Here is a 25,170-nt window from a genome sequence, read left to right on the forward strand (position 1 = left end):
ACACACTACACAACGTAACAGTTTCGTCTCCCGCTCTCGGCTCTCTAGACGCCGCTGCCCTCAAAGATACTCCACAACTAAACCAGCGATATGACAGTACGCTCACACTGGGAACAATCACGGTTCCGTAACCAACCGCAAACACTTTTCTACGAAGGAACTGACCGCCATGTCTCTACATCTACATCAACATCTACACCTACATCCATACTCCGCTAGCCACCTGACGGTGTGTGGCGGAGGGTACCTTGAGTACCTCTATCGGTTCTCCCTTCTATTCCAGTCTCGCATTGTTCGTGGAAAGAACGATTGTCGGTATGCCTCTGTGTGGGCTCTTATCTCTCTGATTTTATCCTTATGGTCTCTTCGCGAGATATACGTAGGAGGGAACAATATACTGCTTGACTCCTCGGTGAAGGTATGTTCTCGAAACTTCAACAAAAGCTCGTAACGAGCTACTGAGCGTCTCTCCTGCAGAGTCTTCCACTGGAGTTTATCTATCATCTCCGTAACGCTTTTGCGATTACTAAATGATCCTGTAACGAAGCGCGCTGCTCTTCGTTGTATCTTCTCCATCTCTTCTATCAACCCTATCTGGTACGGAACCCACACTGTTGAGCAGTATTCAAGCAGTGGGCGAACAAGCGTACTGTAACCTGCTTCCTTTGTTTCCGGATTGCATTTCCTTAGGATTCTTCCAATGAATCTCAGTGTGGCATCTGCTTTACCGACGATCAACTTTATATGGTCATTTCATTTTAAATCACTCCTAATGCGTACTCCCAGATAATTTACGGAATTAACTGCTTCCAGTTGTTGACCTGCTATTTTGTAGCTAAATGATAAGGGATCTATCTTTCTATGTATTCGCAGCACATTACACTTGTCTACATTGAGATTCAATAGCCATTCTCTGCACCATGCGTCAATTAGCTGCAGATCCTCCTGCATTTCAGTACAATTTTCCATTGTTACGACCTCTCGATATACTACGGCATCATCCGCAAAACGCCTCAGTGAACTTCCGATGTTATCCACAAGGTCATTTATGTATATTGTGAGTAGCAACGGTCCTATGACACTCCCCTGCGGCACACCTGAAATCACTCTTACTTCGGAAGACTTCTCTCAATTGAGAATGACATGCTGCGTTCTGTTACCTAGGAACTCTTCAAGTCACACAATTGGTCTGATAGTCCATGTGCTCTTACTTTGTTCATTAAACGACTGTGGGGAATTGTATCGAACGCCTTGTGGAAGTCAAGAAACACGGCATCTACCTGTGAACCCGTGTCTATGGGCCTCTGAGTCTCGTGGACGAATAGCGCGAGCTGGGTTTGACACGACCGTCTTTTTCGAAACCTATGCTGATCCCTACAGAGTAGATTTCTACTCTCTAGAAAAGTCATTCCACTCGAACATAATACGTGTTCCAAAATTCTACAACTGATCGACGTTAGAGATATAGGTCTATAGTTCTGCACATCTGTTCGACGTCCCTTCTTGAAAACGGGGATGACCTGTGCCCTTTTCCAATCCTTTGGAACGCTACGCTCTTCTAGAGACCTACGGTACACCGCTGCAAGAAGGGGGGCAAGTTCCTTCGCGTACTCTATGTTAAATCGAACTGGTATCCCACCAGGTCCAGCGGCCTTTCCTCTTTTGAGCGATTTTAATCTATCCCTCTGTCGTCTATTTCGATATCTACCATTTTGTCATCTGTGCGACAATCTAGAGAAGGAACTACAGTGCAGTCTTCCTCTGTGAAACAGCTTTGTAAAAAGACATTTAGTATTTCGGCCTTTAGTCTGTCATCCTCTGTTCCATTACCATTTTGGTCACAGAGTGTCTGGACATTTTGTTTTGATCCACCTACCGCTTTGACATAAGACCAAAATTTCTTAGGAGTTTCTGCCAAGTCAGTACATAGAACTTTACTTTCGAATTCATTGAACGCCTCTCGCATAGCCCTCCTCACACTACATTTCGCTTAGCGTAATTTTTGTTTGCCTGCAAGGCTTTGGCTATATTTATGTTTGCTGTGAAGTTCCCTTTGCCTCTGCAGCAGTTTTCTAACTCGGTTGTTGTGCCACGGTGGCTCTTTCCCATCTCTTACGATCTTGCTTGGCACATACTCTTCTATGTACGATGGTTTTGAAATTTGTCCAATGGTCCTCAACACTATCCGTACCTGAGACAAAACGTTTGTGTTGAGCCGTCAGGTACTCTGAAATCTGCTTTTTGTCACATTTGCTAAACAGAAAAATCTTCCTACCTTTTTTTAATATTTCTATTGACGGCTGAGTTCATCGATGCAGTAACCGCTTTATGATCGCTGATTCCCTGTTCTGCGTTTACTGTTTGAAACAGTTCGGGTCTGTTTGTCTCCAGAAGGTCTAATATGTTATCGCCACGAGTCAGTTCTCTGTTTAACTGCTCAAGGTAGTTTTCAGATAAAGCACTTAAAAAATTTCACTGGATTCTTTGTCCCTGTCACCCGTTATGAACGTTTGAGTCTCCCAGTCTATATCTGGCAAATTAAAATCTCCACCCAGAACTATAACATGGTGGAGAAATCTACTCGAATTATTTTCCAAATTATCCTTCAGGTGCTCAGCCACAACAGCTGCTGAGCCAGGGGGCCTATAGATACATCCAATTACCATGTCTGAGCCTGATTTAACCGTGACCTTCACCTAAATCATTTCACATTTCGGATCTCCGTCAATTTCCTTCGATACTATTGCACTTCTTATCGCTATAAACACGCCTCCCCCTTCACTGTCACTGCCCAGCCTGTCTCTGCGGTATACATTCCAATCTGAGTTTAGGATCTCATTACTGTTTACGTCTGGTTTCAGCCAACTTTCTATCCCTAGTACTACATGGGCGTTGTGACCGTGTATTAATGAGAGCAGTTCTGGTACCTTTCTATAGACGCTCCTGCAGTTTACTATTAGCACATTAATATTGCTATGCCCTGTTGCATTTTGCCTACTCCTAACTTGCCGCGTCTCAGGAGGCGTCTTGTCGGGCCTAGGGAGGGAATTCTCTAGCCTGAAAAACCCCCATGTGCACTCCACACGGACTCCGCTACCGTTGTAGCCGCTTCCGGCGTGTAGTGCACAGTGCGATAAGGCTATTAACATTTAAGGGGATTACTTTTGAAATAATAAACAGTTTATTTACTTTTTTCTATCAGTCTCGTTTTCATTTGACTGTCTCTTATGCATCCACTCCCCAAACATTGCACCTTAGATGATAAAATATCGCCAGTTGGTATTTTCTGCAACCTTCCGAGGCATTTGACTACATGCTTCATGTTACTATCTTACAAAAACTTAAATTTTATTGAACTGATGGCCTTACAAACAACGGGTTTCGATCTTACTTAACAAACAGAATGCAAGAATTTGTGCTGAATAATTCAAATAACGTTGCAAGGAGAGAAAGTTTTAGTGACTGAGGAGAAATCACTTATTGAATCGCACATGACCAACTCATATCCATTGGTGTATGCGAATGACCTTTCGCTCAACGTTCGTGAAGCAAAACTAGTAAAAATAAATGTAAATGTCGTGTGGCTAGGGCCTCCCGTCGGGTAGACCGTTCGCCGGGTGCAAGTCTTTCGATTTGACGCCACTTCGGCGACTTGCGTATCGATGGACATCGGACTCACAGCAAAGGTGTTTCACTGGGTTCAACTCGGGCCTCGTGGCAGGCGTGTCCATTACAGGAATGTTATTGTCCACAAGCCTTGGCTATATGACAGAACGCGTTATCATGGTGTTACAAGCAATCATCGTCTCCGAACTGTTCCTCTACTGTACGCAGTACAAAACACTGCAAAAAGTGTTCATATCCTTCCGCATTTATCGTTTACTGAAGTTGTATCCTCCACCCTCACTTATCGACCTTAATGACAGTGAGAAATTAAACCGCGTGTACCTAATGGAAATTTGGGAAAAGCAATCGTCACCGAAGTTAATCTATCGGTAAAGAGGGAGGAAAGGGTTACATCTAAATGAAAGGAAAAATGCAAATGAAACTGGTGGAAATCAATTTTGAAAAGGGGTAAAGTTAATAAAGAAAGTAAATGTGCGGCCGTTACGTTAACAATTAACTAGCGGTAATTAGATATTTGAGATTTGGGGGAAATCACGGTCGCCAGTCCTAAGGACAATTACTATAGTAACTGAAAAAGAAAGGTTATTACACATATAATTAGCACTAGAAGCGTGGCAACTGAAGGTTGACACATGTAGTGTGAAAACTGAAAGTTTGTCAGAAGTAATAAATTTCGCTACACTCTGACTTGATTTAGCAAAAGAATTAATAAAACCGGAAAATCGAAAATTAATTTAGTGACTGAAGTTAATAGTGAGCTTTCTTTCTGAAGCACATCGAAATCCAGTAAAATACGGTTAGTCTTGGACTACCTCAACAATCATTTCAAAAGCAACTTGACTCTACGCAATTTAGAAACAAGATATTTAACTTTGAACTTGAATTAAATGATTCTGAACTATTAACAATAGTAAAATTTAGTACGTACCAAGCTGAGCTGCAGTCACAGGTAGGCTAAAATATGCTAACAAAACTCGCACTCTAAATTTGTGCTCGTGTAACCTAAATATTGTAGCCAGCTACTGAACTTTGAAATTAAAGCAGTGAAATCTAATCATATTATTTTAATGCTGGCGTTTGAATTTCAACGACACTCGGGTTCATTTCGGAAAAGGAAGGGACCCTGCTTGGCAATGAAATTGGGACAATGAGCAACAAAGGTTCATGCTAAGTTGCTGTAATTTTGCGAGGCAAATGGAACAATTTGAAAAGCTGAGGTCTGCCATACAGTTCTGAAACTTTACGTGCTTTTAGTCTTCCTTGTTGGTTGATTGAAGGTTTGAAGCCGTCGATCGAGGAGGTGGCGACAGTCACTCATTGTCGGCCGTCGCTGTTGCAGAAGCTGGATGTTGGCGCGCCTTCTTCTCGACACGGTCACCAGGCGAAACGGGCTCTTGATGTGCGCCAGCTAATGCTTCCCGTCCGCGACACCATGTCAGAAACTATCATCGCGAGTCGAGCGCAATTACATGCTGCCAAACCCCGAAAGCGCGGCAACTCGCGGGAGCGTCACACAACACACCTGCTCCACTCGCTACTCCCGCCAGACTCCCACTGTTCTGCCCGCGCTCCACGCGGCAGAGTTAACACTACCAAAGATCCTACACACTTTGATTCGTCACACGACCTATCGACGTAATCGTTCGATAGCAGTTTTCCCTAGGCAAGACCCAGCGTAAAAATACAAATAATATTTACGAAACAAACCAATTATACATCGACATGAGTGCATAAATATATATATACAAACAGTAAAACAATTACAATATATAAAGAGACAGAAATGTCATATCTTGAGGTAACAAAACAAGGAAAAAAAATAATAGTACAATAGATGGAAATAGGAGTATATGCATTTCCGGCGTTACACGTGCCCCACATTGTCTAAGGATGTTCGTGTAACGTAAACAGACTCAGAAAATGTCCCAAAAAAGAAACAGCGGAAATGCATATGCTCAAAACATCAACAAAATTTAGCATTCGTCTAATTAATCATAAATCAATTTTTAGACCATAATAATTGAGTGGGGACACTCCTAATCTTATTCCACTCTGTCATCTTGCACAAAATAAAACAGGTTGACAACATATTAAAATTCATAGAAGATATAGAAAATGGTTTAGCTATTCCAAAATCATTAAAATTCGTAACACTATGAGAAATGGAATACTATTTGCAAAATTAATCAGAGTACATGGTCATAAAAACAGGTAGATCAAAATACGCAAATTAATAATTAATTACATAGAATACACATTTTTACATAACCTTTTCATAATTAATATCTCGTCATGAGATTCCACTTAACGCTAAACAAGAAAATAATATTCAGTAGATCGAAAAAAACATAAATATTGACAGCAGAATTCTTTCACATCAGCTGTCCGGGAAGAAAAACTATTCCGCCTTTCGTACTCGCAAGTACAAAGAATGCCGACAGCGGCACAAGAGCCAACAGCGGCACAAGAGCCAACAGCGGCTCGCCTCGCCAGTATTGTTGCGCCCGCGTGTGCGGCACGCTTGATCTCACTCGCCCTTGTGACGGCGTTTCCAGAACGTCCGTTTCACTGAATTCTTTAGGAAAAACTCACTCCCGAGTAATCTCAAGGAGTCCCTTAATACTATCACAGTGGATAACTCAACACTGTCCATCATCACACGCATGTACTAGCCTGAAACTTAAAACAGCGTCTAAGTACATCGGCAATGACTAGTAAATCACATATTTATGAAATCTTACAGCTATTTACAAAATCATATTTACATTCCTTAATCTACTGTGACTCAGCTGAAGACTTAAACTAGCAGCTTGGATTTTTCAGTTGATTAGATCATGATTAAATTGATTAAAATTAAATTGATTAATCAAAACGCGCTTTAGTGTCATGACGACGTATGCGAGCATCGGCTTTTAGCTTCATTACTTCTCGCAAACGATCCTTTTTCACACCAATACTAATGTCAATCCGTGGAGGGAATTTGATTATCTCTTCCACTAAACTTGTACTTCTGTCACCCAACAGGATTTCCTCTGGAGAAAATCCCGTAGATTCATGTCTCAAGGTGTTCATAATTCTCTCAAATACTGCTACATATTTGCCCCATGCCCTATGGTTGTGATGGCAATAGGTACGGGAAAGTCGGCCTCGTCTTTGTTCGTGTGTTACGTTTGACACACCGTCTACAATACTTTCCAATTCACTTTCTACACTATTGTCAATGCCGAGATTCCTCACATTACAGTAGTTCAAATTCATACCTACGTCAATACCATTCGGCCAGTTAACAATGTGTATAGGCTGGTATTGCCTATGCACACCGTCTCCTGCCTCGTCAAAACTAACTACTATTGTTTTATCTTGGGACGTACATGTCAACGTTTTGCTTTCGCAGTTAATCACTGCACGGTACTTTAACAGCCAATCTAACCCGATAATTACTTCCGTAGTTAAGTCTGGCACGACGACAAACTCTTGTTCAAATCGTGCCCCACATATCTCGAAGTTGACAAAAATCTGTTTTGTGACCGGTTTACTGGCCTTCCCAGTAGCACCGATAATTTTCACTCCTGTTACTGGCATAACTACGATGCCAGGTCTGTCTTTCAGTAACTCAAATATTTTCCCAGATACAGCACTCAATTCTGCACCGGTGTCAATCAACACGTTTAGTTGTAGGTCGTGCATATTAACAGACACTACTATCTGTCTACACTTGTCCTCGACTGCTTGTTTATTTTCCCACAGTAAATCCTCGTCTATATCCAGGTCATTCCAGAAAAAACCATCCGGCTTTGATCCTAAATCCGGCTTATCTGGCGGCTTTTTCAGCCTCTGTTCACATACAGTTTTAATTTCAACACGTTTGTCCTGAGGCTTAGTCTCTAGCTTCGCCTCCAATACCGAAACCTTTTCCTGTAACTCGTCAACTAGTGAGTGTCGCTTTGCCATCAATTCACTAATTGTCACCTTCGTTGATTCCTCTTTAATCAGATTGATCTCATCTGCCAATCTACCTGGAGGAATGTGCCCAGTCGCATCTGAAATTACTTCCTCTGGATCTGCGCAACCCACACTGCTACCGTCTGACCGCATAACGTCAGCTCTAACCTCATACACGCTGAAATCTATGTGCTTTTCTACCAATTGTGTCCGGCTATCACTAAAATTTTCGTAATCTTTCCCCTTAATACTCTCGCAATGTTTAAACTGGAGGTTTGCGTCGGATGGGTCGGCTACTTCTACCACTATAACTTTCGGTAAAGTCTGCCGGTTAGGGCCAGAACTTTCCGTTACTCCTTCAACATCCAACTCCTGCGGGACGAAACACGACGAATCTTGCTCGTGCTCCCCATTAACATCAACTATTTCTGGTAAAGTCTGCCGGTTAGGGCCAGAACTTTCCAACACTTTACAAATACTATCTTCCTGTGGGACGAGACGCGGCAAATTCTGCCCGCGCTCTCCATAAATACTTCTCCCGTACAGGCCCCTATAATCTCTTAGTTCGTCGTATAAGCGACCGAACTGCCTTAACCAGACCTCATCCCTCTCTGCATCCCCTCGCTCGATGACGGACGTTTTATCCGACATCTGATCTTCTCTCAACAATTGCGAATCATTCTTAAACTCAATCTCCAGTTCCGCTGTGGGTATTACAGCTGGCACCTTATAATCGATTTCCGGAACACTACTTAAATTGTTCTCACTGACAGTGAATGTACCTTCTAATGCCGTGTATACAGCTGATCTACTACTTGTGGGCGCACTCCTTTCTCTTAACACTGGCACACTCTCCCGCCGTTGATTATTCCACACGGAATTTTCATACCGACGACACCTGGGTTTTCTCCTGCTATTGGGCCGCCAAAATTTCTCCACGCTCGGTCGGCCCCTCACCGGCGCGGCTAATGGTTTCCCTGTCTCGTCCCAGCAGATACGGTCCCCGGATACTGCTGAGGCGGCTGGTCACACCCTCTGGCGTTATTAATATTCTGTGAAGCCCGTATCACGTTAGTATGATACTGGTTTCCGTCATTCCTGTTATTATTTGCATTGTACCGATTGTTATTACAGTCCGAACCATTATTGTTATTGCTGCCATGGTTGCGGTATGCATTATTCCCATGGTTATTGTTGTTGTGGTTGCTGTGGTACCCGTTGTTGTTACCACGGCCTCTACCACTGTCGCGATTATTGCGCCAATAGTCCTCGTCCTCAACTCTTCCCAGGAAATCATTGATTGTCCTGTGATTGCTTCCTACATAGCGTTTTGTATCATCTGGAAGCTTCTTGTAGAGTTCCCAGACTATTTCGGATTCCGAGCGGCGGTTACGCAAATATTCCAACTTGCGGATCCAGCCCTCACAAAACTCCTTCATCGAACCGCGCGAATTCGCATCGAAAGACCTCGATACGACAAATTCGCGCCAGACACTTTGCTGTTTTTGCTCTGACCAGTATTCAGCCAGAAACAAATTTTTAAATTCGTCAAAAGTCAGGTTCGTAATGTTGAGGTTTAAGCCCCAACGCTTGGCATCACCAGCCAACACATCAATAATCGCATTAATTTTTCTCTCATCAGTCCATGATCTGGGTAAAACTCTTTCACAATTTTTAATGAAATCCGTCGGGTGTATACCGCCTTTTTTCAAGGGGTCGAACCGCTCCTCTTTCGTCAACAACTCCGAACTATGTGCACAGATTGGCACATAGCTCTGTTTTTCGTCAAGTTTCCTTTCTAATTCCGACACCCTCGTAATCACTTGGCAAGTGGTTGTCGCAAGCGCTTCCACTTCCCTCTTTTTCTCTTCGCAGGTATTAGCCTGCTTCGTCACTTTGGTATCTACTTCGGATACTAAAGCCTTTAAAGTTTCCACCTTCTTTTGATCCTCTTTTTTCACTAATTGAATTTGTTCCGTCACCTTATTCTCGATGATCGGAGCAACTGATTCTCCTACACTTTTCTCGATTCTGCTAATTTCGGAATAAAAACGAGTATTTATGCTCGCAATTTCCGCCTGAACGCCTATCATTTCCTGTTTAAGATTACCGATTTCGCTATTAATCACAACAATATCTTCTTTGATTTTATCAACTTTTGTGTTAACAACTCCAACATTGTTGTTAACAACATTAATAGCTTTGTTGTGACTGTCTAGCTTTCGTTCAATTTTTTCAGACTGAGCTTCTTGCTTGGCCGATTGACTCTTGATTTCGTTAATCAAAACATTCAATAAATCAGTTAAATTCCCGGAAACTACCGGTTTTACTTCCGTAGCGGCTTCCTCTTTAATTGTCCCCCCGTATTCGTCATCAAGGGATTCGCATTTGATTTTCACTTCCGACTCCGAAACATTTTCTAAAGTGTGGAATTCCATTTCTGCTCTTTGTTGCGTTTCGGCGGTCGCGTCTTTCATGCTAGCCGCCTGTCCCTGAACAATGGGTACCGCGGTGCGCGTTTCCCACTGTTCGACCGATTGTTCCGTATCTAAGTCTACCAAATTTTGGTAATTGTTGCCTTCACTCATTTTAATAATTTTCAATATAAATGCAAAATCTCAACTCTAATTAGGATTCCTCACACGAATATTCTCGCTGACGTATCGACCATTTCGTAACCAGTACTTTGTTACGAGATTTGCACAATGCAAAATTCGTGTCCAGAACAACCTCAAATTTGAAGATTGTCCTGTCACCAGGTCGCCACGTGTAACCTCCCCCCTCACTTATCGACCTTAATGACAGTGAGAAATTAAACCGCGTGTACCTAATGGAAATTTGGGAAAAGCAATCGTCACCGAAGTTAATCTATCGGTAAAGAGGGAGGAAAGGGTTACATCTAAATGAAAGGAAAAATGCAAATGAAACTGGTGGAAATCAATTTTGAAAAGGGGTAAAGTTAATAAAGAAAGTAAATGTGCGGCCGTTACGTTAACAATTAACTAGCGGTAATTAGATATTTGAGATTTGGGGGAAATCACGGTCGCCAGTCCTAAGGACAATCACTATAGTAACTGAAAAAGAAAGGTTATTACACATATAATTAGCACTAGAAGCGTGGCAACTGAAGGTTGACACATGTAGTGTGAAAACTGAAAGTTTGTCAGAAGTAATAAATTTCGCTACACTCTGACTTGATTTAGCAAAAGAATTAATAAAACCGGAAAATCGAAAATTAATTTAGTGACTGAAGTTAATAGTGAGCTTTCTTTCTGAAGCACATCGAAATCCAGTAAAATACGGTTAGTCTTGGACTACCTCAACAATCATTTCAAAAGCAACTTGACTCTACGCAATTTAGAAACAAGATATTTAACTTTGAACTTGAATTAAATGATTCTGAACTATTAACAATAGTAAAATTTAGTACGTACCAAGCTGAGCTGCAGTCACAGGTAGGCTAAAATATGCTAACAAAACTCGCACTCTAAATTTGTGCTCGTGTAACCTAAATATTGTAGCCAGCTACTGAACTTTGAAATTAAAGCAGTGAAATCTAATCATATTATTTTAATGCTGGCGTTTGAATTTCAACGACACTCGGGTTCATTTCGGAAAAGGAAGGGACCCTGCTTGGCAATGAAATTGGGACAATGAGCAACAAAGGTTCATGCTAAGTTGCTGTAATTTTGCGAGGCAAATGGAACAATTTGAAAAGCTGAGGTCTGCCATACAGTTCTGAAACTTTACGTGCTTTTAGTCTTCCTTGTTGGTTGATTGAAGGTTTGAAGCCGTCGATCGAGGAGGTGGCGACAGTCACTCATTGTCGGCCGTCGCTGTTGCAGAAGCTGGATGTTGGCGCGCCTTCTTCTCGACACGGTCACCAGGCGAAACGGGCTCTTGATGTGCGCCAGCTAATGCTTCCCGTCCGCGACACCATGTCAGAAACTATCATCGCGAGTCGAGCGCAATTACTTGCTGCCAAACCCCGAAAGCGCGGCAACTCGCGGGAGCGTCACACAACACCTGTTCCACTCGCTACTCCCGCCAGACTCTCACTGTTCTGCCCGCGCTCCACGCGGCAGAGTTAACACTACCAAAGATCCTACACACTTTGATTCGTCACACGACCTATCGACGTAATCGTTCGATAGCAGTTTTCCCTAGGCAAGACCCAGCGTAAAAATACAAGTAATATTTACGAAACAAACCAATTATACATCGACATGAGTGCATAAATATATATATACAAACAGTAAAACAATTACAATATATAAAGAGACAGAAATGTCATATCTTGAGGTAACAAAACAAGGAAAAAAAATAATAGTACAATAGATGGAAATAGGAGTATATGCATTTCCGGCGTTACAAAGTGCTATTAGAATATGACACCCCAGTAACGAAAAACCTCCCCATACGGTAACACCACTCGTCTGTACTTCACTGTTGGTACAACATACGATAACAGGAACGTTCTCCAGATGTTGACAAACCCAAACGCTTCCACTGGAGTGACAGCAGGTACAGCGCGACTCAGCACTCCATGCCACTCGTTTCCAGATCGTCCAGCGTCCAGTGGTATCGCTCTTTACGCCACTTGAAGCGTCGCTTAGCACTGACAGCATCATCATTTGTTGCAGGTCGTGGTTGACGTTTCACATGTGGCTGAACACTTCCTGTTTCCTTAAATAACGTAACTATCCGGCGTACGGTCCGGACACTTGGATGATGTCGTCCAGGATACCGAGCAGCATACATAGCACACGCCCGTTGGGCATTTTGATCACAACAGCCATACATCAACACGATATCCACCTTTTCCGCAATTGGTAAGCGGTCCATTTTAACACGGGTAATGTATTACGAAGCAAATACCGTCCGCACTGGAGGAATGTCACGTGATACCAAGTACTTATACGTTTGTGACTATTACAGCGCCATTTATCACAAAGCGAAAAAAGTGGTCCAACTAAAACATTCATATTTCTTTACGTGCTACACGAATATGTAATAAAAATGTGGGTTCCTATTTAAAAAAACGCAGTTGATATCCGTTTGACCTACGGCAGCGCCATCTAGCAGGCCAGCCATAGCGCCATCTGGTTTCCGCCTTCAAGCTAGGCGAGTTTCGTTCTTTGTAGTTTTTTCTTTCGATGCTTATTTTGTGAGATATTTGGCCCGGTCACTATCAATGGACCACCCTATATATATACAGGGTGCTACAAAAAGATACGGCCTAACTTTCAGGAAACATTCCTCACACACAAAGAAAGAAAATATTTTATGTGGACATGTGTCCGGAAGCGCTTAATTTCCATGTTAGAGCTCATTTTATTAGTTCTCTTCAAATCACATTAATCATGGAATGGAAACACACAGCAACGGAACGTACCAGCGTGACTTCAAACACTTTGTTACAGGAAATGTTCAAAATGTCCTCCGCTAGCGAGGATACATGCATCCACCCTCCGTCGCATGGAATCCCTGATGCGCTGATGCGGCCCTGGTGAATGGCGTATTGTATCACAGCTGTCCACAATGCGAGCACGAAGAGTCTCTACATTTGGTACCGGGGTTGCGTAGACAAGAGCTTTCAAATGCGCCCATAAATGAAAGTCAGGAGGGTTGAGGTCAGGAGAGCGTGGAGGCCATGGAATTGGTCTGCCTCTACCAATCCATCGGTCACCGAATCTGTTGTTGAGAAGCGTAGGAACACTTCAACTGAAACGCGCAGGAGCTCCATCGTGCATGAAGCACATGTTGTGTCGTACTTGTAAAGGCACATGGTCTAGCTGCACAGGTAGAGTATCCCGTATGAAATCATGATAACATGCTCCATTGAGCGTAGGTGGAACAACATACTGACGAAACTGAAAGAGCTCTAACATGGAAATTAAGCGTTTCCAGACACATGTCCAGATAACATCTTTTCTTTATTTGTGTATGTGGAATGTTTCCTGAAAGTTTGGCCGTACCTTTTTGTAACACCCTGTATAGAGATATTTATGAAACGTTGTTACCAACCAGCAAAGGCAAAGTTGTATTTATGGCTTATTGGTTTATGATAAGAATACTAGTACAAAATCTGAATCTGCAATAACAGTAAACAAGGCCCAAGGTCAGAGAGAGGGAGGGAACAGGAGATGGACAGAGGGGTGGGAGGAGGTGGTGGGGAGAGAGAGAGAGAAAAGAAGGAAATAAGGATGTCTTTCCAATCCCTATACATATTAGAAACGTGCGCTTTCTCTTTTCTCTCTTCTTTGTTGATGGAAGCTGAGCCACAGCAAAGCGCGGCCGGGTACAGCAAGTAAATAGGATAAAAACAATAAAGCACCTGTGGTAGTGCAACTGGTTTTCTTCTTTTTTAAAAAAAAGCTGAGTACAGAGAGCTTAAATCAGGGCTTCACAACATACATGCTCGCGGAGCAAGCTGTGAGCAGCAAGGCGCGAGCACGGAGCAGCGCGAGCACGCTACCCCCACTACCGGACCAGAGCGGAGAGTGGGGAGGGTCACGTGGGGCACACAACAGCTGCCGCCAGTCAATGTAAATCCGCAGCCACCTGCAGGGATATCACTCACGAATTATTACTGCGACAAATGAAACAAATAAAGGAGAATGTACACGTGCCACGTAATTTTATTAGCTTAGTGTATGCCTCTACATTCGCATTAATTTGTGTACTGTTACACAATAAAAGGTGTCACTGAAGTGTGGGATTCTCGGTTATCTTGTACTTTTTGCCCTTTACAATTGCGTCTATGCTCGGAGTAATTGTTCTTGTGCATTTTAGGCGCAGCGTGCAGTTTAAATTTCGATCAGACAACGCGTTTCTCAGGCGCGTCTTGTTACATTTCATTGCAGAGAACAGTTGTTCACAAACATACGTGGAACCGAACATTGATATTATTGTGGCCGCTAGTTTGTGCAAACGAGGAAATCTATCCTGAGGGAAGTGTCTGTAGAATTCCAAAATGTTTTTCTTGTTCTGAAATTTGTCTCTGTATTTTCTGTCACACTGCAGATCAATAATTTCTTGCTGCAGCTCAGGACGAATCTCTTAAATATTCGCTGAATATGGAGAGAACAGATCAAAATCACTGTCTAGTGCTGTCAGATCTTGAAAGCGCTGATCAACTAATCTATGGGAATAAGGTTCACAGTCTTTGTGAACATCTTGCATGGGTGATAATTTACGAAAATGAGCTAGGTTTCCTGTTTCCAGCTGACTCGCCCAAAGTGTCAATTTCATTTTAAAAGCTCGTATTCGATCTATGAAATGAGTAATTAGCAGATCTTTACCTTGTAGTAAAATGTTCAAAGCATTCAGATGGCTAGTTGAATCTGCTAAGAACGCGAGATCACATTCAAAAGTGCGCGCGCATTTTCCCTCCCTCCCCTCCCCTCCCGCCCTCCCTACTCAGCGACCTTGCACCTGCTCGCGAGCACGTGCCTGAGCAGACGCCAGTACTCGCGCTCAAAAGCGGCCAGTTGTTAAGCCCTGGCTTAAATGATGCGCGGTGTGGCAGGGCGAGTACAACGGCATCCACGGCGGCAAGTGGAGCGTGCAGAACCTGCGGCTGTACCTGGAGAGCACGCGCGGCAAGGCCGTCACGGAGCGCCTCTTCGACTCCGTGTCGTGGCTGATCGTGCACTCGCTCAAGGCCGTCGCGCCCGTCATGGCCAACGACCGCCACTGCTTCGAGTGCTACGGCTACGACATCATCATCGACAACAAGCTCAAGCCCTGGCTGGTCGAGGTGCGTACAGCGGCGTTTCTTCCGCGCCACTTTACTTATTTGTTTTTATTTCTTTATTTATTGATTTATTTAACCTGCCAGGATTAGGGCCATCAGCCCCTGTCTTACATCTAACCAGGCATTCTACTTATTTTACATTCATATGTTTTAGTAGGCATGTTAAACTACATCTAGTACAAAAAGTGAAATAAACAGTTACAAAGGTACACTTGGAAAAATACATACATATACAGTTTATATTCGTAGGTGATAAGTAATGTTATAGGAGAGAAACAACTTCATTTGGAAAGACCACATAGATAATATTGTGGTGAAGGCGAGCCAAAGGACACTTAGAAGATGCAACAAGTCCACTAAAGAGACACCTTACACTACACTCGTTCGTCCTCTGTTACAATATTGCTGCGCGGTGTGGGATCCTTACCAGGTGGGATTGACGGAGGACATCGAAAGGGTGCAAAAAAGGGCAGCTCGTTTTCTATTATCACGTAATAGGGGAGAGAGTGTGGCAGATACGAGACGCGAGTTGGGATGGAAGTCATTAAAGCAAAGACGTTTTTCGTCGCGGCGAGAGCTATTTACGAAATTTCAGTCACCAACTTTCTCTTCCGTATGCAAAAATATTTTGTTGAGCCCAACCTACATAGGTAGGAATGATCATCATAATAAAATAAGAGAAATCAGAGCTCGAACACAAAGGTTTAGGTGTTCGTTTTTCCCGCGCGCTGTTCGGGAGTGGAATGGTAGAGAGATGGTATGATTGTGGTTCGATGAACTCTCTGCCAAGCACTTAAATGTGAATTGCAGAGTAGTCATGTAGATGTAGATGTAGATGTAGATGTAGATGAATTAGACATTATGAAACAGACAGGTTTTAGATAGGAGTGCTAGCAGTGGGGAGTATGAGGGAGACTGATGGTGAAGGGAGGAGAAGAATGGAAACATGATGAAACATAATTAAGGAAATATAAAGGAAAAGAAGAATGCCTGGCTAATAGAGATAGATGAAGAGGAAGGAGAGAAAGGAGCAAGATAGGAGACACTAGCTTTGCTATTTGGCAGATGAGAGGATTGGCCTTGCACATTAATTTTGTGGAAAACGCTATGAGGATGATGGTAGGAAATGCTTCAACTTCTTAAAAACAGCAGGGGACTGAATTTTGCGCAAGGTAAGGGGCAGTTTGTTCGAGAGGTGGACAGCGGCAACTGAGAAGGAGTTTGCAAAAGTTTTTGTTGTGTGAGTGGGTACAGTTAGGATACCAAATAAGAGTGACCTCGTGTTTCTATTATGATGACATGACAGGTTTTTAATCTCTGAAGCAAGGTACTGGGGTGCTTGCGCGACGAGGAGTCCGTGAAGCAGACACAGTGTGTAGTAGTCACGCAATTTGTCCAGCTGCAGCCCCCTAGCTGGGAGTATGAAGCACTAACATGATCACATCGGCGAATGTTGCAGGTGTAACGCACACAGGCATTCATGGTTACTTCTAACCGTCTTTTGTGTTCACTACTCATGCCTTGTTAAATTACATCACAATAGTGGACGTTCGGTACAACGAGTGCTTACACGAGGTGGCGTTTCACGTCCTGTGGAAATACGTTCCGAAACTTTTTGAGAGCATAGAGACGAGCAGACGTCTTCCGGCACACTGCGACTGTATTCTCTGCCCAGTTGAGATGCTCATCCAAAGTTATACCCAAGTTCTTAACTGCTTCCTGATATGGTATTGGAATACGGTCGAGCAGAATAGGAAGTAGCCGTTCTGAACTTATTAATTTCTGATGCGCTATTAAAATTACTTCTGTCTTTTTTGCATTTACTTTAAGCCCCAGGTTTTTCGCCCATGTCACTACTGAAGACAGATCATCATTCATCTGAGCGATTGCGGTGTTTACATCTTCAGGTCTGACGCTTAGGTAGAGATGGAGGTCGTCGCCATAGAACTGATATTTACACTCACCAGTGGTAGCTCGAATTGAGCATACGCAGGCAGAAAACTTACAAAGACTATAACAGCAGTGTCGTCGTATGCTAAATCAAAATCCTGTATAACAACGTTGCAAGAAAGTCAGATAAATGAAAAGCAACCGAGGAGACGTCCAGGCAAAATAGAATCCGTAGCACAGTCAGAAAACCGGCAGAGTGCCACTGTAGTCGAAATACTCGACGGTAAAATGGTTGAAATGGCTCTGAGCACTATGGGACTTAACTTCTAAGGTCATCAGTGCCCTAGAGCTTAGAACTACTTAAACCTAATTAACCTATATCGTATACACAAAATTTTTCCGATTTCTTTTAGTACCCAAGTGGATGATTTCGCACTTTTCTTTGTTTAGTGCCAATTGTCACTTTTCGCACCATACAGAAATTCTCTCTAGATAATTTTGTAAATGGAATTGATCGTGTGATGATTTTACTAGACGGTAAATTACGGCATCATCTGCGAACAGTCTAAGGGGGCTGCAGCATTCTGGGAATGTAGGAATATGGAATCGATCTGAGATCCCTTGTCGACAGCACTCATTAGTTTGTGGGAATAAAGAGCTAGCCGTGGTTTAGACACAGGTGTCCACCCACTTCTCCAACCACCAGAATTTCTGATGCATCTGACACCCCCTGTTACGAAACAGCTTGATCTGAAAGTCATGAAATAGCAACCGCTCTACTGAACTACTTCAACACGGCGTTTGTAGCACCCATTCGTCGGACTTTTATTAGAGAGATTCATTTTCTTTCCTCCTCGCGTGTCACAGGTGAACGCGTCGCCGTCGCTGACGTCGACGACTGTGAACGACCGCATCCTCAAGTACAAGCTCATCGACAACATCATCTCCGTGGTGCTGCCCCCGGACGGCGTGCCCGAGTGAGTATGCGCTCTTGTCATTACGAGGCAGAGTAAACCTAACAGTAAATGTCAATCTTTTTAGGCGAAAGTGCACTTATTTTCCGTCCCATTCCTTGATAAATGCACTTTGACCTGTAGCTGTTATAATCACTACTTGTACTCACAAGATTCTCGAGAATGAAGTTTGCGGTCTGACGTCCCGTCGACGACCAAGTGATTAGAGACGGAGCACGACCTCGGATTGGGGGAGCATGGGAAAGAAATCGACCGTAACGTTTTCAGATAAACAGTCCGATACACTGCCTTAACCCATTCTGGGAAACTGCTGGAACGGCAGAACTGAAATTTGAATGGTCGTCCTACTGAATACGACTCCGACGTTTTACCACGGTGCAATTCGGAAAAACCTCCTCCAGCCACAAGTTACTTTAGACGTGAGGACAGATGGAAGCCAGAGGGTTCCAAACGTGGTGAAAAGGGTGTATCGTACACTGAAGTGCCAAAGGAACTGATATAGGCGTGCGTATTCAAATACAGAGATGTGTAAACGGGCAGAATACGGCGGTGCAGTCGCCAACGCCTACGTAAGGCAGTAAGTGTCTGGCGCAGTTGTTAGATCGGTTAGTGCTGCTACAATGGTGGGTTATCAAGATTTAAGTAAGTTTGAATTTGGTGTTGCAGTCGGCACACGAGCGATGGGACACAGAATCTCCGAGATAGTATGAAGTGGGGATTTGGGCGTACGACCATTTCACGAGTGTACCGTAAATATCAGGAATCCGGTAAAACATCAAATCTCCGACATCGCTGCAAGAACGGGACCAACGACGACTGTAGAGCATCGGTCAACGGGACAGAAGTGCAACCTTTCCGCAAATTGTTGCAGATTTCGGTGCTCCACCATCAACAAGCGTCAGCGTGCGAACCGTTCAGTGAAACATCATCGACATGGCGTTTCGGAGCCGAAGGCCCACTCGTGTACCCTTGATGACTGCACGACACAAAGTCTTACGCCTCGCCTGGGCCCGACAACACCGACATTGACGACTGGAAACATGTTGCCTGGCCGGACGAGTCTCGTTTGAAATTGTATCGAGCGGATGGACGTGTGCGGGTATGCAGACAGCCTCATGAATCCATGGACCCTGTATGTCAGCAGGGGACTGCTCAAGCTGGTGGAGGCTCTGTAATGATGTGAGGTGTGTGCGGTTGAAATGATATGGGACCCCTGATACGTCTAGATACGACTCTGACGGGTGACACGTACGCAGGCATCCTGTCTGATCACACGCATCCACTCATGTCGATTGTCCATTCCGACAGACTTGGGCAATTCCAGCAGGACAATGCCGCACCCCACACGCCCAGAACTGCTACAGAGTGGCTCCAGGAACACCCTTCTGAGTTTAAACATTTCCGCTGGCCACGAAACTCCTCAGATATGAACATTATTGAGCGTGCGGGCAAGCCCTGCAACGTGCTGTTGAGAAGAGATCTCTATCCTTCGCACTCTTAGACGGATTTATAGACAGCCGTACAGGATTCACGGTGTCAGTTTCCTGCAGCACTACTTCAGACATTAGTCACATCCACGCTACGTCGTGCTGCGGCACTTCTGCATGCCCCTGGGGGCCCTACACGATATTAGGCAGGTGTATCAGTTTCTTTGGCTCTTCAATGTATTTTCATGTGCGGCTGCAGCAAAGGGAAGTCTCGAACGTGAATAACCTTCAAGGCAAATACAGCCATCGCTGAATTCAGCTGTCCATTTTGTATCTGGTGGAAATGAAGGAGAGGACTTCTTACGAGGACCTCCGCGTTTTTTATGTGAACATTCTTAAAGCTTTTTCAATAAAACAAACTTCATTAACATTCTAAATCTTTATTCTTCATGTCTATGTTTTTATTTATCAACATAGTCATCCTGGCGGCAAACACATTTTTCCCAACGAAAGAGCGGTTTATTGAGACCGTCACTGTAGAATGTTTGAATTTGTTGACAGAGCCACAACCTCATCTGTGCTTGCACCCCTTCATCGCTACCAAAGTGAGGTCCTCGGTGTTCTTTAAGTTTTGGAACAGTTGAAACTCGGATGAGGCCGAGAGTGGAGTGTATGGATGTCTGGAGGATGACTGATGGTTGTGGACCCAAGTAGTCGGATTGTGGCAGATGTCGCAGCGCTCGTGTGTGGTCTGGCATTGTCGTGCTGAAGGGCAGGGTGGACGAACTGGCGTTGTCATGCTGAAGGGAAGGGTGCTCCATGTGTGGACGAACTCTTCGAATTCGCGCTTTCAGATTTCTCGATTACAGCGCGCTGTTTCTCACGCACGCACATAGTTTCTTTACACACCTCCATGTTACGCGTTACAGTACGGAGCAGTCTAGCGGCAGAGGGTTGCAACTTGTGTCAGTGAAACGGAAAGTCGACCGAGCAATGGGCATGACATGTAATACGTCAACTGATTTTGAAAACAAAATTAAAAATTTGGAGACATTACTTTCCAGCACACCCCTTTGTTGTCTTCACAAACTTTGGCTGTATTTTTGTTGGTTGTAAACTGCCCAAAACAAGGAATGTTATAACAGCTCGGTAGTTTAGTTTACTCATTTTGCAATACCCACAAAATGACTATTTTAGAAAGAAATGTTAACACTAAATATATATGTGAGATCAAACCCGCCAGGGTAGCCGATAGCGCTAACGCGCTCGTTCCTGGACTCGGGTGGGCGCGCCGGACTCGGATCGAATCCGTCCAGCGGATTAACGACGAGGGTCGATGTGCCAGCCAGCCTGGATGTGGTTTTTATGCGGTTTTCCACATCCCAGTAGGTGAATACTGGGCTGGTCCCCAGGTACTGCCTCAGTTACATGGCTCGCAGACATCTGAACACATTCCCACTGTTCCATGGATTACGCCGCTAGATGCAGACAGCTGGGGTACACTAATTCCTTCCAGGGGGGGGAGGAGGGGGGGGTACGGCGTGGCGGCAGGAACGGCATCCGGCCACCCCTTAACGTTAACATGCCACTTCCGATAAACCACCAGATCCCGCAAGTCGGGATACATGCTTTGAAAGAGAGATATACACGAGATCAAGCTGACACTTGCCTTCCTTTATACACGATTTTCACCAATAAAACAGTCAAAATTTTATTGTATTCAAATCCTGCTCTGTCCGAAGATAATGACGCTTCAGTTTGCCCTTCTATCTCGTCTTGCTCTTCGTCTTTCATATGAAACATCTCTCCCACGCAGTCTGTTGTCACCAAACTTACCTGTCCAAGAATGGTTAACACATGTGCAATAACACGTCCACAGCTTGTGATGTAGTGCTTAGCGTTGTAGCCTCTGGATCACGGGGTCCCTGGTTCGATTCCCAGCAGGGTTGGTGATTTTCTCTGCCTGGGGACTGGGTGTTTGTGTTGTCCTCATCGTTTCATCATCACCATCATTCGTCACTGTGGTTACACTGGACTGTGTACAAATGTTCGGCTGTGTAAAAATTGGGACTTTGTATGTATGGGCGCTGATCACCCCACAGCTGAGCACTCCACAAACCAAACATGTGCAGTACAAGCACGAAACGCGAACGTACCCTTCTCCAAATACTCCAGTCTACAGCAATGAATCGGTGATTAGTGTGCAGGTCAGGACCAGTCAGAATAAGGGCGTTAAGACCCTATCTTACATCTTCCTCACATGTTAACAGCAATGAAAATGGGTGCTACAGTAATGTCACTTCAAAACAAAATATGTAATTCATGTGGATATGTATCTCTAACTGTAACGTCTAATTTCCGAGCTGTCATTGTTAGTTAACACTATGATCTTGATTTTAATTCAGTATGAGTCATTGGCCCAGCTCAGTTAAGGCGTTGGAAAGTCTCACAGCAAGACGATAATTGAGCTGGCCATGGTGGCTGGGGCTTGCAACAGCTTCTAGTTGTTTCACATTTAAGCAAATCTCCTGGGCGGCAAACGTCAGTTTATTAATCTGAGTTCTGCTGCAGGCATTTCTGACCCGGCCTCTGACGTTTATGGCAGAAGATCTTCAGTGGCATTAATAGAAGCTTTTCAGGGAGCACTCGGTAGTAACGAAATCATTGCCAGCACCGAGCACTATTGTGCTCGTAATAAAAAATGAGAATGTCAAGTTCGCATCGTCTACTTACAGCTATTAACCAGTCGATGCGGATGGAGGTCAGAAAAGACTTTATTAATTCTGGAAATACATAATTTTCTGGGCGGAGCAATTTTTTGTTTGAGGTAAACACTTAATTCACATAACTGATGATTAGTTTTACGTGCTTACAGCTTGTTATGGTTAACACAACAGTATGGAAAGTACAACACGTAACGACGTACCATACGTAATAAGAATGGAACATGACCGTAAGAGGTAAGGAGACATGTGCTACTGTTGTGGCGATATCTGCAACCCCAGGATATAGATACATACAGACCAAGCAGTCCCAATCCCTGTCCTTCTGAGCTCTGAAATCAAGACCAGAATCACTTTTAGGTTGGAGTGAGACCGAGTACCTGCCACTGCGAAGTGGAGCTAACAAGCATAGAGTGTCTGATTATTAACTGAAATTAAGAATTAATTTTAAGAAGTGAGTGATCTTCTTTATTAGCTGTGTGATCGAAAGTATCGGGACACCCACAAAAACATACGTTCTTCATATTAGGTGCATTGTGCTGCCACCTACTGCCAGATATTCCATATCAGCGACCTCAGTAGTCATTAGACATCGTGAGAGAGCAGAATGGGGCGCTCCGCGGAACTCACGGACTTCGAACGTGGTCAGGTAATTGGGTGTCACTTGTGTCACACCTCTGTACGCTAGATTTCCACACTCCTAAACATCCCTAGCACTACTATTTCCGATGTGATAGAGCAGTGAAAACGTGAAGGGACACGTACAGCACAAAAGCGTACAGGCCGACCTCGTCTGTTGACTGACAGAGACCGCCGACATTTGAAGAAGGTTGTAGTGTGTAATAGGCAGACATCTACCCAGACCATCACACAGGAATTTCAAACTGCATCAGGATCCACTGCAAGTACTATGACAGTTAGGCGGGTGGTGTGAAAACTTGGATTTCACGGTCGAGCGGCTGCTCATAAGCCACACATCATGCCGGTAAATGCCAAACGACGCCTCGCTTGCTGTAAGGAGCGTAAACACTGGACGATTGACCAGTGGAATAACGTTGTGTATAGTGACGAATCACGGAACACAGTGTGGCATTCCGATGGCAGGGTTTGGGTATGGCGAATGCCCGGTGAACATCATCTGTCAGCGTGTGTAGTGCCAACAGCAAAATTCGGAGGCGGTGGTGTTATGGTGTGGTCATGTTTTTCATGGAGGGGGCTTGCACCCCTTGTTGTTTTGCGTGGCACTATCACAGCACACTCCTACATTGATGTTTTAAGCACCTTCTTGCTTCCCACTGTTGAATAGCAATTAGGGGATGACGACTGCATCTTTCAACACGATCGAGCACTTGTTCATAACTCACGGCCTGTGGCGGAGTGGTTACTTGACAATAACATCCCTATAATGGACTGGCCTGCACAGAGTCCTGACCTGAATCCTATAGAACACCTGTGCGATGTTTGGGAACGCCGACTTCGTGCCAGGCCTCACCGACCGACATCGGTACCTCTCGTCAGTGCCGCACTCCGTGAAGAATGGACTGCCATTCCCCAAGAAAACTTCCAGCACCTGATTAAACGCATGCCTGCGAGAGTGAAAGCTGTCATCAAGGCTATGGGGTGGGCCAACACCATATTGAACTCTAGCATTACCGACGTAGGGCGCCACGAACTTGTAAGTCATTTTCAGCCAGGTGTCCGGATACTTTTGATCACATAGTGTACGTATGCAGCACTACAATTAACATAATTTCTGTGCAATTGTGAATATTAATGGGACGGTTCTCGTTTTAACATTCGGTCTGTTAAAGTTGTAAAAAACAAGGTTTGAAATGTTGTACGTACAGTGCTTTCTGTATATACTTTTTACAAGCGACAGAGTTACCTTTCCACTTAGCCTTATCTTTTCCCTAGCGTTTATACGGTGTAGTACAAGGTCCGCTTTTTCGGGTTTTGGCCAGTTTTGTTTTCTGTTGGTTATCTTTGTCTCCGGGTGCTACTCCCGACTTCACTATCGCCACTGTAACTTAGAGACGAAAGTCGTGCGCGAAATCAGTCCGTCAATCGTCTCAACGCTGTTCTGCGTGGTGTCGCATTGTAAGTTTTCTTGCGTCGTATTTTCTGAGGCGGAATTGAGAAACCAGCCCACATTTGCCTAAACGAGCGTGGCAAAGCGACCAGAAACTAACCTCAACGTGGTCAATATACTATATTTTGTCGTTAATTCGATGCGCGGATTCGATCCAGTTCTTGTCCATCTTCCTGTCTCGCAAGCTAGTGTGTTGTGCGTTGCGTTGTACAGTCCACACTGCATGATCAAATGTGTCTGGACATCCCAATATAATGAGGAACTGACCACTAGATGTCACTAAGGCGCAACCGCCAGTGCAAAAGGAGCTGGGCAGTATTGTGTTGTCAGAAACATCAGAAAGGGTCGGTTACGTCAGTGACTTCGAATGTGGACTACTCACTGCATGTCGGTCGAGTAACAAATCCGTAAGGGCACTTCAACCATTCTGAAGCTGCTCAAGTGGTCTGTTGGTGGTATGGTTGCGAAGTGGAAACGTGAAGGAACAGTCACAGCTAAACCAAAATCAGTCAGACATGACTGACGGACAGCATTGCGAAGAGTGGTTCTAAAAAAATAGCATTAAATCAGCGGAAGGAATCACCTGTGAGTTCCAAAGTAGTACCAACAGTCCAGCGAGCACAGTGACTTTGTTTAGGGAGTTGATAAATGGGCTACAATCGTGCACGCAGTGACTTTGTTTAGGGAGTTGATAAATGGGCTACAATCGTCGAACAGTTGCTCATAAGCCACACGTTTC

The 25,170-nt window shown here is 44.2% G+C and overlaps 1 protein-coding gene across 1 annotated transcript in view; it reads left to right on the forward strand.

Moving 5' to 3' along the window:
* Positions 1–25,170, forward strand: part of LOC124789250 (polyglutamylase complex subunit TTLL1-like) — a 208,769-nt gene that overhangs the window by 43,933 nt on the left and 139,666 nt on the right. The window contains exons 5-6 of the mRNA XM_047256545.1: positions 15,101–15,331; positions 18,086–18,195. Of these exons, the coding sequence (XP_047112501.1) occupies positions 15,101–15,331; positions 18,086–18,195 (341 nt within the window). The remainder of the gene's footprint in view (positions 1–15,100; positions 15,332–18,085; positions 18,196–25,170) is intronic.

This window comes from Schistocerca piceifrons, chromosome 3, assembly GCF_021461385.2.
Source record: "Schistocerca piceifrons isolate TAMUIC-IGC-003096 chromosome 3, iqSchPice1.1, whole genome shotgun sequence".
Taxonomy (NCBI): Eukaryota; Metazoa; Arthropoda; class Insecta; order Orthoptera; family Acrididae; genus Schistocerca; species Schistocerca piceifrons.